Source organism: Crotalus tigris, unplaced genomic scaffold, assembly GCF_016545835.1.
Source record: "Crotalus tigris isolate CLP2741 ecotype Arizona unplaced genomic scaffold, ASM1654583v1 scf7180000019068.10715455, whole genome shotgun sequence".
In the NCBI taxonomy this organism is placed as follows: domain Eukaryota; kingdom Metazoa; phylum Chordata; class Lepidosauria; order Squamata; family Viperidae; genus Crotalus; species Crotalus tigris.
In genome coordinates, this window is record NW_024097358.1 from 115,700 (window position 1) to 130,244 (window position 14,545).

The 14,545-nt window shown below is 43.8% G+C and overlaps 2 protein-coding genes across 7 annotated transcripts in view; one reads left to right on the top strand and one right to left on the bottom strand.

Annotated features, from left to right (window-relative positions):
• Positions 1-14,545, bottom strand: part of MTFMT (mitochondrial methionyl-tRNA formyltransferase) — a 41,504-nt gene that overhangs the window by 20,184 nt on the left and 6,775 nt on the right. The gene's annotated exons all lie outside the window — the stretch shown is intronic.
• Positions 1,858-13,246, top strand: LOC120315104 (cartilage intermediate layer protein). The gene is made up of 9 exons (XM_039358866.1): positions 1,858-2,023; positions 2,760-2,939; positions 3,772-3,855; positions 5,697-5,966; positions 6,387-6,572; positions 7,040-7,354; positions 8,518-8,626; positions 9,860-10,017; positions 10,437-13,246. The coding sequence occupies exons 2-9, from the start codon at positions 2,876-2,878 to the stop codon at positions 12,752-12,754; spliced, it is 3,504 nt and encodes a 1,167-aa protein (XP_039214800.1). The 5' UTR covers positions 1,858-2,023; positions 2,760-2,875; the 3' UTR covers positions 12,755-13,246.

The following is a 14,545-nucleotide window of genomic DNA, read 5'->3' on the forward strand; positions in this document are numbered from 1 at the left end:
GGGCTGCACCTCAAATATTAGAACAGTGCTATCGTGTCACGGCTTTTCACATTCACCTTTACCGCCCCTTAGAGAAGTTAGAGCATAAGAACAGTTGCTTAAGACACAATTGTTTCCCTGAACGGGAGCCTGTCTGCCTTTCGGGGCCCTAGGGAGACTGTTTTAACGCCAAAGAAGCCAACGCTTTTCTTTTTGTTATTTTTGTTATTTCAGCAAAATCCAATGATCTCATCTGTTTTTGTTCTTCTACTGTGCAAATATATGCAATTAGAGGCTAGCTATTATATGTCTGTATCGACTTAGCAAACAATTTTCCCTTTGTCTTGGCTCATCTGGCTGCCGACTTGGAACGCTTAAAAAACAGGAGTAGCTCTGAACTTGATATATTTCCCAAACTGTATTCTTGCCTCCAACTCATGCTGAAAACACTACCAAAAAGAACTACTGGCTGTTTTTGCTTTCATAGAATCAGGTCTTCATCCTGCAGAGGAATGCCATAACGAATGTAGACAAGATCAGGGAGGACATCACAATGAAAGCGAAGCCTGGAAAAGTTAACGCAATGTTTTTTTTACAGCTGTGAAATCTGGACACTGAGAAAGAGTGGAAGAAGAGAAAGGGTTCTTTGAATACAGATCGGGAGATGTTCTTAGGAATAGCGGTGTTCCAGTATCTGAGGGGCTGCCACAAGGCAGAGGGGGGCAGGTTGTTCACCAGAGCACCAGAGGGAAGGACGAGAAACAATGGTTGGAAACTGACCAAAGAGAGAAGCAACCTGGAATTGAGGAGAAACTTCCTGACAGTGAGGACAATCAACCAGTGGAACAGCTTGACTCCAGAAATCGTGGGTGCTCCATCACTGGAGGTTTTTAAGAAGAGACTGGACAATCACCTGTTTGAGATGGTATAGGGATTCCTACTCAAGCAGGAGACCTTATATGATTTCAAACAGGTAGCTGTCCAGTCTTTTCTTAAAAACCTCCAGTGTTGGAGCACCCAAAATTTCTGAAGACAAGCTGTTCCACTGATTAATTGTTCTCCCTGTTAGGAAACATCTATGTTTTAGGCTGCTTCTCTCCTTGAGTACTTTCCATCCACTGTTTCTTGTCCTGACTTCTGGTGCTTTGGAAAATAGGTTGACCCCCTCTTCTTTGTGGCAGCCCCTCAAATATTGGAATACTGCTATCATGTCCCTCCTAGTCCTTCTTTTCTCCAGACTGGCCATTCCCAAATCCTGCAACCATTCTTCATATGTTTTAGTCTCCAGGCCTTTAATCATCATAGTTGCTGCCCCCAATTTTGGATCATTTCCAAGTGATAAAGGAGAATATTTGTAGCTCAGGGTTGAACTGTGGTGCACTTGGCGCTCTCTGAGCTTGGTGGTTTTCTTGCAGACGTTTCATTACCAAACAAGGTAACATCATCAGTGTTAGTAGGGAGTAGGCTTTGCAAAGAGGAGAAGAATGGGAGGGGGAGGACTGTGGGGTCCTTGGTGCTCTCTGAGCTGGGTGGTTTTCTTGCATCATCATTAATGTTTGCTCTGAGCAAAGCCCAGTCCCTACTAGCACTGATGATGTTATCTAGTTTGGGTAATGAAACGTCTGCAAGAAAACCACCCAGCTCAGAGAGCACCATGGACCCCTCCCTTCCAAGCAATTTCTCCAACATGGAGATTGGTTTCTTTTTCCAGAACTTGACATCAAATAAATATTTTGCAATCTTTCCAATGTGGTGGTCAGCATTCTTCCTAAAGATGGGCTTCCCACCGTGAGAACCAACGGGTGCAGTTGTTTTAATTGTGCAATATATATACACACATATATATATCCCTGACTCCCCATTCTCTCCCTTGCAGGCATTTATACAGGCTCTGGTTTCTTCGTGTTCGGAGCAGGTTTTCCATCTGGATGGCTCAGTGCCACCCCCTGAAATCCAAGCAGAGCTATAAAAGGGACCCTCCGCCTTTAGGAAATGCTGAAAACAGATGCCTTGAACAGGACTTCAGAAAAGACTGGAAAAGCGGGTAAGCTTAAACACTTTCTACAATTTAGAATTCCTAGATTTCAACTGAACGGAACGACACAATTTGCAGCCATGCAGGCTAATGATTTTCAGTGCTACCTGGAGTAGATAATGCTGTAGTGTAACATTATTTTTTTATATTATTTTGCAAACAAAGGCAGAGTATAACATTACTGTTAACTGAGTGTCTATTTAAGGAAAGTATTTGAGGAGGTGCAGATGTATTTCTACATGTAACACAGAGCAAGATATGACCCTTTGCATGATGCTTTAGCAGCCTGGGGAGAAGGTTAGGACTGCAGAATATTTTTTTTAGATGGGAAGCAGTTTGAAGGCACCTCAGAGCAGATTCAAACACATGGATTTTTTTATTTTACTGTATCTTGAATGGGAAATTTATGAGGAAGCTAACCGGGATGAAAGAATTGTTTCTAATTTGTTCCTCTCATGAACGCAATTTAATTCTATTCTGTTCTTATCCTTGCGCAGTTAATGTCAGGAGTTTGGGAAAACATTTCCCCTCGTTCTCATAAGTTAGACCAGAGCTGGACCACTCACTTTCTAACGTTAGAGTTGGTACCATCTCCAGCTGAGATGCTCAGGGAGAAGACTGCCCGGTCATGAGCTCATTGTTCAATTAGCCTACTCCCAAGAGAGTAGTTAGAGGAAAATGGGAGCAAAATCCTTCCAGACCAAGTCCATGCTGATGTAAATGTGTCTTGTTTCCTTCTTCCCAGATTGTCCTTCCCGTTGGAAGCCCAAGGAGACTTTGCAACCAGAGTGCCTGATGATCAAGATACATCTGATCGGTTTGGAAATGAGCGTCTGAGAATCCTGTTCTGGAGTTTAAAGGATGACTGAACTACAGAGGCAGCTTCTGCCTTCCTTCCTTCTTCTTGCAGTTGCCTGCATTTCTGGTGAGCACGGCTGACCTTCCTCAGACGCTCAAAATGGCAGGGTTGCTACACACGTGATCACGTGTCACGGAACCAGCCAATCTAGAACTAAGGAGAAACTTCCTGACAGGCAGAACAATCAATCAGTGAAACAACCTTCCTTCAGAAGTTGTGAATGCTCCAACACTGGAGACTTTTAAGAAGAGACTGGACAGCCATTTGTCTGAAATGGTATAGGGCAGTGATGGCGAATCTTTTAGAGACCGAGTGCCCAAAAACCACCCCACCTGCCCCCACCCTGCCCACCCTTTCCTCTTCCCTTTGCTCCCTCATAAATCTAGAAATCCCTTGCTTCAGATTAATTTGAATAATCCCATTTTTTAAAATCCATGTTTATTGTTCCTCTCTTGTTTAAAACCTTATTTAGTATTTCGATGGTACTCTGGCACAAGAGTCGTTTCTGACTGTTTTTAGGAACAACTGCAGTGGATCTGATGTATTTTTGTTAACAAGGCTAGTTTGTTTATTTAAACAATTTATATTCCCCCCCCATCTCATTTTCACAACTCAGAATAGTATTGAGTTAATTTTAAAAAAAGTAACACAGAAAGCCAAAATAAAACCAAAATTAAACCAACTCTAAAAACAACACTGATTAAACAATATTCAGTGTGCCAAGATGGACAACAAATGACGTATCGCATTTAGCCTATGTGTTGGGTTCACCCTAATTTCTTGGTCCCAGCATTTTGAGGGAAAGCAGATTTTAAACACAGCCTATTCTCTCTCTTTTTTTCAGTTTTTCAGCATTTATTTATTTATTTATTTGGTTTCTGTCTTTCCCCTTCCTAAGGTGAACAGATTTTAAAACAATCAGTTAGCTGGATCTCTGCTGGACGAAAACCCTACAGCCTTTTGACCAAACACAATTCAGACAGTAAGTCATTTTCCACTCCAGGCAGTTCTGTTTTAAGAAAGAATTAAGATGCCATATGCTTGTTATTATGTCTCTTAAAAAACAAATTAAAATGGCTTAATTGATGAAAGCTCCTGTCAGTCTGCCTCTATACTCCTCGATAATGGAAAACAGATTAATCCTAGCTACAGCCTAATTTATTCTGGGTAGCACCCCGAGTAGCAGATTGTCTCCTTCTGCTAAAAGTTAAAACTTTTAAGTGTACACTGGTTGTCAATATCTTTGCCAAGTTTATAAGGCAGACATTGCCTGACATCGTGAATCCCAAAGGGGACTCTCTCACCTTTGCTAAGTGTTTACCAAGCAGCTTACTCTGAAGATTAATGTTAGATAAATTGCCACAAATGCAAAATGTTTGAAATAAAAGATATCTTTCAAAGCTATGTGCAGCCGTTATCCCCAGCTTGAGTGAAATACACAGGGTCTCCTAACCACAAATGCTGTGGACAGAAGAGGGTTCCTCCTGACTCCATCCTACATCAATATGTAGATACTCAACAGTGAGACACTGGTGAAGCAGACACAGCAGCGCCTGCATTTTCTGTGTCGCAGAGAAAAGCACATTTTCCTTTCCCTGTCCTGACCACTTTCTACAGAGGGCATCCTGTCATACAGCATCTCAGTCTGGTTTGGAAGCATCACTGCTTCCGACAGGAAGGTGGTGCAGAGAGTGGTAAGGACAGCAGAAAAGATTATTAGCAGTTCACTGCCTTCTCTCCAGGACATGGCGTATAAGCGATGCTTGAGCAAGGTCCGCAAGATTGTCTGGGATGCTACACATCCTCTTCACAACCTGTTTTCCTTGTTACCTTCTGGGAGGAGGGGGCTTCGTGGTATCCGAAGCAGAACATCCAGATTCAGTCAGTTTTGTTCCATATAACATGAACCTTGTGAACTCTCGTTTCCTCTTTCCGTTATGTATTCAAAACGATTAATATTTATACGTGTGTGTGTATATATATATTTCTGAGGTTTTCGCGGGTGTTTGTATGTAGGTCTTTGGTTATTTGGGTTTTCTCCCGCGTAAAATTGGAAGTGTCTTGGCGACGTTTTGACGAAGTCCCATTCGTCATCTTCGAAGCACGAAGCTGAAAACACCAGCCTGAAGATGACGAATGGGACTTCGTCAAAACGTCGCCAAGACACTTCCAATTTTACGTGGGAGAAAACCCGAATAACCAAAGACCTACATATATGTATGTATGTATGTATGTGATGTATATATACAGAATTTCATTTTTAACATGGGCCAGTGTGCTCAATAGTAAAAAATGACAATAAAGGTTATCTTATCTTATGATTCTTTCTCCGCTACCTTTAGTGCTTGAAATCAATGTGGCAAAAACAGAAATTCCAGAAAATTGGATAGTAGATGGGACAAGAAGCTCATAAGGGACCTTTCCTAGTTTCTTCAACTGTAAAGGAGACAGTGGGAGAACTGCATGCTTGTAATGTAACATTACAATAAAGTAAAGTTAGCTAAAGGTAATCCTTGACTTACAACCACAATCAAGGTCAATAACGGGACCCCCCTCTTCTTTGTGGCAGCCTCTCAAATACTGGAACATGGCTATTTCTTCTTTTCTTTAGACTAGCCAAACCCAAGTCCCACAGCCGTTCTTTGTATGTTTTAATGGAAGAGGGGAACCTTTTTCCAGTGCCACTCTAATTTCGAACAGTTACTGAACAAACGATTGTAAGTCAAGGACTGCTTGTGTTTCCTGTCTGGTCTACTTGATAAAGGTGACCACTCCACTTTCTGTGGCTGTACAATTTGCAGCTCATCTTTCTCCCTTCTTCAGACCAAGAAATGTGGACCAGCTGGTTCAACATTGATCATCCTGGAGGGAACGGTGATTACGAGCGCCTGGATGCCATTCACTTCTATTACCGAAACAGGGTGTGTCCACGACCCATCCGGCTTGAAGCCCGGACCACCGACTGGGTCCCTGCGGCCAGTTCAGGCCAGGTGGTCCACTCCAGTGTCCATGAAGGGTTCTGGTGCCTGAATAAGGAGCAGTCCCTGGGGCAAACATGCTTCAATTATGCCGTGCGTTTTCTCTGTCCTCCAGGTAAGAATAGAATAGAATAGAATAGAATAGAATAGAATAGAATAGAATAGAATATTTTTCAGGAGGGGGTAAGTAAGAAGGCAATACTATGGGATGTTGATGCAAGGGATCTATGGGAGGACAATGGGGGAGCAGCATTTTAGGAGGAAGATCCTAGTGGAGGCCTTGGTGCTCTTCTTGAGCTTGGTTGTTTTCTTGCAGATGTTTCATTATCCAACTAGGTAACATCAGTGCTAGAAGACAGTGGGGTTTGCCTTCTAGCACTGATGACGTTACCTAGCTGGGTAATGAAACATTTGCTTAATCACCAGATTCTTCACTCCACAAGAAGGTCATTTAGTTCTAGCCTTCCTTTTCAAGTCGTCTCCGACTTATTTTGCTCAACCTCAAGACAGCTGCTGGCTTGTGTCTCCTTCCCAGGTTCTTTGGCTGGCAATTCCAAATCAGTTTGGTCTTCGTGGTCAACATGGAGCCCCTGTTCTGGAAAATGTGACCAAGCTGGGGTGCAGAGTCGGAGAAGGACATGCCTTGCAGATACTTTCATGGATCCACGCTGCAAGGACATCAGCGAGGAAGAGAGGGGTTGTCTGGGACCCCCTTGCACAGGTATTTTCTAAGAACTTGATGACTGTGAAATTGCATTTAGCAAGATGTGTGAAGCCAGAGCATCTAAAGGTCCGCATATCTTAAAGTGGCTGAGAAACACTAAGCCAGGGGTCTCCAACCTTGGCCCCTTTACCACATGTGGATTTCAACTTCCAGAATTCCTCAGCCAGGAGCCAAGGTTGGAGACCCCTGCACTAAGCTAAACAATTCATCCAAAGAATGTGGCTCTCCAGATATTTCTGAATGTCATCTCCCTTCTAGCTCAGCACTGATTATACTTGCAGAGTTGCTGAGACTTTTGCAAATTTTTGTGAGGTTTAGAAAAAAAAAAACCCTGCTAGAAGATTCACTGGTGAAAAATGACTGGTTTGTTTGCTCTTCCTCCTCGTCTGGTTGGTTTTAGAGAGAAAGAGGCAAATATGTATATAATAATCTGGAGTAACTTATGCTTTTCTTCCACATTTCAGTTTGCAACATGACTTGCTCCAGGGGTTGGGAGAATGCCGACTGCAGTGCATGTTTCTGCCAAGAACATTTACTCCGTGGCACCGTTTCTCTTCAAGATGGTGCCCCAGCAGCTGGAACCCGCCTCTATCTGCAAGCGAAACCATCAAAGTTCTTAACAGAGTCAGACCACAATGGGGCATTTGAAGTTCCTGGCCTGTGCCCCGATGGAAAAACCACGCTACAAATTAAAAAATCCAAGTACACGACAGATGTGATCACTTTGTCAGAGAGCACTGAAAATTACTCGACCGTTCATATCTACTTGAAAAGAGCAGGTAAGGAATCGCTGGGTCCCAATTCAGTGGCAGAAGAGATTTCATGAGTCCTGGGGTTCCACAGGATTGTAATAGCAATAGCACTTAGACTTATATACCACTTCACAGTGCTCAACAGCCCTCTCTAAGCGGTTTACAGAGTCAGCATATGCCCCCCCCCCAACAATCTGGATCCTCATTTTACCGGCCTCAGAAGGATGGAAGGCTGGGTCAACCTTGAGCCGGTGAGATTCGAACTGCCAAACTGATGGCAGCTGGCAGTCAGCAGAAGTAGGCTGCAGTACTGCATTCTAACCACTGCTCCACCTTAGCTCTAACCATCGTGCATGACCACATCTTCTACAGAACATGTGTAATCAAGATTGCCCCCACAGTGTATGCGCATGTGCCATGATTATGCAGAAGAGAGGGACTAGGGGTGATGTGATAGCAGTCTTCCAATACTTGAGTGGCAGTCACAAAGGAGATTTTATTTTATTTTCCAAAGCGCAAGAGGTCAGGACAAGAAGTAACGGGTGGAAGTTCATTAAAGAGAGCTTTGACCTAGAACTTTCTTGACAGTGAGATCAATTAATCACTGGAACAGCCCACCTCCAAAGGTTACGGATGCCCCATCATTGGAGATTTTCAAGAAGAGACTGAGTGGCCAATTGTCCAGAATAATATAGGGTCACCTGCTTGAGCAGATGATTGAATTAGAAGATCTCCAAGGTTCCTTCCAACTTCATTATTCTGTTATTCTTAATTAATCTATGTTCTATGCTCTAACAGCAGAGAGCAGATCTGTCAAAATCTCTTTGTCTCAACCCAACCCATCTCACAGGGTTGTCGACTTTGTTGAGAAAAAAAAATAAGAGGAGGAAGGACTTTTAGATACGTTTGCTGCCTTTATATGAAGTAAGATTCATCTGCCAACTGAATCACGTCAGTCTTCCCCAACCTGGATCCCATGTCGATGTGTGGACTTCAGCTCCCAAATTCTCAGCAATGATCACGCTGGTGGGCAGTTCTAGGCACTGAAATCCGTAATTCTGTAAGGGGTTGAGATTGGCAATAGTGCCATATGTCCATCTCCGAGGCTCTTCCGGATAAGAAGGAAATAGAGAGGTCAGCCAAACTTGGCCATCCCAACTGGGGAGGGTTCAAATGCTTTTCTCTTTCAGAAAAACCATACGTGACGACGCACCCAGAAAGCAAGGCGAGAAGAGAAGGTCAGAGTGTGTCGTTCTGTTGTCATGCCACTGGAAATCCACCCCCTGGCAGATATTTGTGGTAAGAAAATAAAATGGGGTTGCAGGAGGAAATGTATGCCGATTGCTTCCTAAATTAAAGATAATCCTTTGATCGACGGCCACAATTGGAACTAGAATTTCCATTGTCAAGCAAGGTGGTGGGTGAGTGAGCCACGTCCTATTTTGCAATCTTTTTTTGGGGGGGGGGGCAGGGCTGTTAAGCAAATCACTGCAGTTTTTAAGTAAAAAAAAAATACAAGGTCGTTAAGTGAATCCGGCTTCCCCTATTGACTTTGCTTGTCAGAAGACAACTGAGAAGGTTGCAAATTGATTGCATGACCGCAGGGAGTGCTGCCATGGTGGTTAAGTGCAAGGACAGATTGTATGTCACTGTTTTTCAGTGTTCTTGTAACTTTGAATGGTTGCTAAATGGATGGTGGTAAATTGAGGACTATCTGTAGGTCCAAATGGTACAAAGCTAGCAACATCTTCATGTGAGGAACATCAACTTGGGTACTTTCCCAGCATTCTCATGGGCTGGTAGGGGAATGCTGGGAACAGAAGCCCATTCATGTTGAAGGCGGTAGGAAAGACTAGAACACCTCCAAGTTCCTATATTCTATTTTATTCTATTTTCTGTTCTATTCTATTCTAAACTCTATTCTGTTCTACTCTACTCTACTCTATTCCAGTCCTCTATTCTATTCTATTCTATTCTGTTCTGTTCTGTTCTGTTCTGTTCTATTCTATTCTATTCTATTCTATTCTATTCTATTCTATTCTATTCTGGTTCCACTGATTGATTGTTCTGTCAAGAAATTTCTCCTTAATTCCAGGTTGCTTTTCTCCCTGATTAGTTTCCATCCATTCTTTCTTGTTTTGCCTCCTGGTGCTTTGGAAAATAAGTTGACTCCGTCTTCTTTGTGGAAGTCCTTCTTGGATAACCTCATTAGATGGCAAAGTCTGGAAGAGATGTGCATTTACAACACTGTTTCAATGCCTTGTTGTAGAGAGCAGGGGATGGATACACCCCCAATCTGTCACCCCCACTTCCTGAGCGGCTGCAGTTAAGCCCAGCCTTCTGAGGTTGACCTGATTGGAAAAACTGCCTTAACTGAACTTTGTAGATCCACTTGGTAATGGAACTGGTTTTTTTTGCAACCGTTTTGTCCATGTTTGGAATAATGGAAAATAATTCTATAACTCCTCTGCTGTAGACACTTAGACACAACAGAGTTTTGTTTCTGAGTTGTCCCTCTGATGTTTCTTATAGGTTCCACAACGATACACTGCTGGACCCTGCCCTCTATAAATATAAAAGCAACTTGATTTTGAAGAATTTGAAGATGAACCAAGCCGGACGGTATTTTTGTAAGACCAGCAATGAAGCCGGTTCGGTCAAGTCTCAAAGCGCAAGGCTTTCTCTCATAGGTGAGCTGTTTGGGGGATGACCTCAGATGGACCAAGAAATAGGTCAGGGACGGGCAATTAATTCTTCCAAGGGGCCGCATGGGAAATCGGCACTGTTGTGGAGGGCTGGACTAATAGGGCTGTGAAGGTAGGTTGGCATGCACACATGCACGTGCATAAAGTGAGGGGGAAAACAGCATCTTTTTTGAGTGGGGTAAAAAAATTCAAGATGCCCATTTCTCCCTCTAGAAAAATCAGAAAGTCCTGGTCTCACCTCAATGCATGAAGTTGCCCACTTGCAGGTTCCTCCTGTTCCGTATTGTGATCTTTCTAAAAAGTTACATACCACCAATCAAAAGGTGGCCTGTCCCTGCTTTAAGACAACTCTACCAATGGAATGGCCACAACTTGATAGTAACATATGGAATTGGTTTTAACAGCAAAGAACGAAGCACCCTGCGACTCCAGGCCTGAGAGTTATCTTATCCGACTGCCCAACGATTGCGTTCAGAACTCAACCAATCCTTCTTTCTATTACGACGTTGGAAGATGTTCACCCACTACATGCTCCGGAATGTTACGCGAGGCTTTCTGGTGCAAGGACACTATTGCTTATTGTTGTGGGGTCTCCAAGATGGAAACGCGAGAAATCACCTGTGCCGGCTATACACTTCCTGTCAAGGTGACTGTGGAGTGTGGCTGCCAGAAGTGCACCAAGGTCAAGGTCACTGTGCGAGGAAGAGCTGTGGCTTCTGATACGGGAGAGCCCATGCGGTTTGGTCATATCTATATGGGGAACAACAGGATCAGCATGACGGGCTATAAAGGCACCTTTTCTGTGCAAGTGCCCCCAGACACCGAGAGACTGGTCCTCACCTTTGTGGACCGCCTGCAGAAGTTTGTAAACACAACCAAAGTGTTGCCGTTCAACAAAAATGGCGGGACGGTTTTCCACGAGATCAGGATGTTAAGGAAAAAGCCACCGGTCACACTAGAATCCACGGAGACCAATATGATTTCCTTGGGAGAAATGGAGGGAGAAGATCCAGTAGCTGAACTTGAAATCCCTCCCAATACGTTTTACAGACTGAACGGAGAACTCTACGCCGGGAAAGTGAAAGCCAGCGTGACTTTCCTGGACCCCAGAAATGTCTCCAGTGCAGCCACGGCACAGTCTGACTTGAATTTTGTAGATGCTGAAGGAGATATGCTTCCTCTGCGGACGTACGGCATGTTTTCTATGGACTTCACGGATGAAACAGCCACAGAATCACTCAATGCGGGCCAAGTGAAGATCCACCTGGACTCTGCTCAGATCCAGATGCCTGAACATCTGCAAGGGATGAAACTTTGGTCTCTGAATCCGCAAACAGGTTTGTGGGAGGAAGAAGGGGATTTTGAACTGGACCACAGCAGGCGTGGAAAGAGAGAGGAGAGGACGTTTCTGGTGGGCAACATGGAGATACGAGAAAGAAGGCTTTTCAACTTGGATGTTCCTGAAAACAGACGGTGCTACATCAAGGTGCGTGCTTACCGAAGCGAGAGATACTTGCCCAGTGAACAGGTTGCCGGTGTGGTTGTTTCTGTTATCAACTTAGAACCAACCCCAGGATATTCTACCAACCCTAGAGCTTGGGGACGCTTTGACAGTGCCGTCACTGGCTCTAGTGGTGTTTGTGTCCCAGCTTTCTGTGATGACCAAAATCCAGAGGCCTACAGTGCCTACGTCATGGCTAGTCTTGGGGCAGAAGAACTTGAAGCAGTTGCCTCCTCTCCCCAACTTAACCCTTTCGCTGTGGGAGTGCGACAACCGTACCTCAACAAGCTCAAGTACAGGAGAACAGATCATCTGGATCCCAACGTGAAGAAAACAGCGTTCAGGATCAGTGTGGCCAAGCCTACTCCCAACATCGCTGAAGAGGGCAACGGTCCCATATATCCATATGAAAAGCTATATGAATGTGAAGTTGCTCTCCCCACTGCAGCTCACTTCAGGTTTTACAGAGTGGAAGGAGACAAATATGACTACAACACCATTCCTTTTAATGAAGATGACCCGATGAACTGGACGGAAGATTACTTGGCTTGGTGGCCCAAGCCAATGGAATTCAGGGCGTGTTATATTAAAGTGAGGATCAACGGGCCCCTTGAAGTGATTGTGAGATCTCGCAACACAGGGGGCACCCATCCATGGACTGTCGGCCAGTTGTATGGCATCAGAGATGTGAGGAGCATCCGTGCTCTGGATCATTCTAACCTTTCAACAGCGTGTCTAGAATTCAAGTGCAGTGGCATGCTGTATGACCAAGAACGCGTTGATCGGACGCTGGTGAAGATCATCCCCCAGGGCAGCTGTTACAGGGAGAACGTGAACAACATGTTGCATGAATATCTGGTAAACCATCTCCCAGTTGCAGTGAATAATGACTCCAGCCAATATACCATGTTGGCTCCTCTCGATCCGCTTGGTCACAACTATGGGATCTATACCGTGACTGATCAAGATCCTCGGACAGCCAAAGAAATAGCTCTGGGACGATGTTTTGATGGGACATCTGATAGCTCTTCAAGAATTATGAAGAGCAACGTGGGCATAGCATTAACATTCAATTGTCATGAAAAAGACACTCGAGAAAACGTATTCCAGTCTCTACGGAACGTGCCCAGCAGGTTTCCAGCAAGCCCTTCTAGAGAGAGAACTGGAGTAAGAAGACGAAGTGAAATTCCTCTGGTTAGAGTCACACAAAAAGTCCAGTAAGCTTTGGTCCCCCTTGCTCCTGAAGGGCAGCATGTGAGAACCCCAGGCCCTCCTGTTAATTCACGAACTAGAGACGAGCCCGTATGACAACACACATCCTTCCCAATACTTTTTAAGAAGAGTTTTTACTAAACGGTTTTGCACATGCCATAAGAAATATATACCAAGAAAAGAAAAAAAAACAGTAAATATGAAAAAAGACAAGCAAGTAAAAGAAAGAAAAAAAGCAGATAATTCTTGCCAATATTGATGGGTATGGGAAAGTTCTGCTCATGCAATGCTTTGCGTGTCCTTCACGGTATTTCATTGGCCTTCAGGGGTCCTCAAAGACATGCAAGAAGCATCTTCAAAGAGCCAATGATGAATCAGACTAGGTTTTCCCTTCTGGCACCATCCAGGCGTGTTGACTTCCATCATATTAATTCCCAAGTAGCATGGAAGTTGTTCCTCATACCAGGAAGAGACGGAGAGTCTTTAACTTCAATTAGCGCCCAAAGTTACAACAGCCCTGACAAGTCCTTGCACTTACGACTGTAGCAGCATCCTCACAGTTGTGGGAGCAAAATTCAAGCGCTTGGCAACCGACATGTATTTACAATGGTTGTAGCACCCGGGAATCACATGATCACCATTTGCGACCCTGCCAGCTGGCTTCCAACAACAAAATCAAGGGGGGGAGGGAAGCTGGACGCACTTATTGATCATGTGATTCACTAAGCAATTGCAGTGAATTGAATAAGCATAGCAAAAAAGTCATAAAATCAGATGTGTACACTTAACAACTGCTTTACTTAGCAGTAGAAATTCTGGCCGCAGCTGTGTCGAGGATTAACTGTGCCAGACTGGAGGCATTCAAATTATACGTTTCTTTAAAAAAATAGGCAGCTGGTAGCTAATAATACCTATATAAAATTGAGTCATTTACATTTGGGGTATTAAAAGCCATGATTTCTGGGGAATCACAGCACCTCTAGGGCTGGATTCTCCTCAATGGGATGCTAAACTTGTTTTATATTGAATAAACCACCATTGGTTGGGTTTGCACAGTATATTAAACCACAATGCTATTGCTTTGGCTTTGGCTTAACAAGTTGAAAGGGGCAGCATTGATGACTTACTGCCTGAAAGAAATTATTGAATTCAGCAATAAAATTAAACATGATAAATTTACGTGCTTTATTTTTTTAAATGTTTTGCAAATGGCTACATATCTGCCAATAGGAATGGCTCCCTCTACTACAGCCCAGGCCACCAGTAAATGCCTTTTGAGTTAAAATTTGCTGATCTGAAACAGCACCAGTTTTAGAATATGATACTTAAAAATATTGCTGGTGCGAACCGGCTGAATCTCATCACTGCCATTACTGGAGGGTGGAAAATGAGATCTAATTATAGGACCGTTATTGAAGGCACGGTACCACTCATTCAGGAGTTTGCCTTTCTCACTGGATGGGGTGTGTGTGTGTGTGTGTGTGTGTGTTTCATTGCAACAGAGACTGTGGGTGTAAGTGAAAAACAACATAGTAGCCACTCTGTCTCTTGCAAAAACCGTTGCCACTAAGGGCAGCCCATTAGATAGGGCAGGAAAAAGCTGCAAAAGGAGATGTTGTGAGGACTTCTGTGTACAGCTGTGTGTGCCTACTCTTCTCTATCCCCACTGGCTACAATTCTTAGCTTTTCTTCAATGAAGTTTACTTACCAAGAGTTCTTGAATTCTCATCTTGGAAATTCTGGATTCTGAAGGGCATTAGGAACAGATTTCTACATTATATTACACAAGTCGGCATTCTA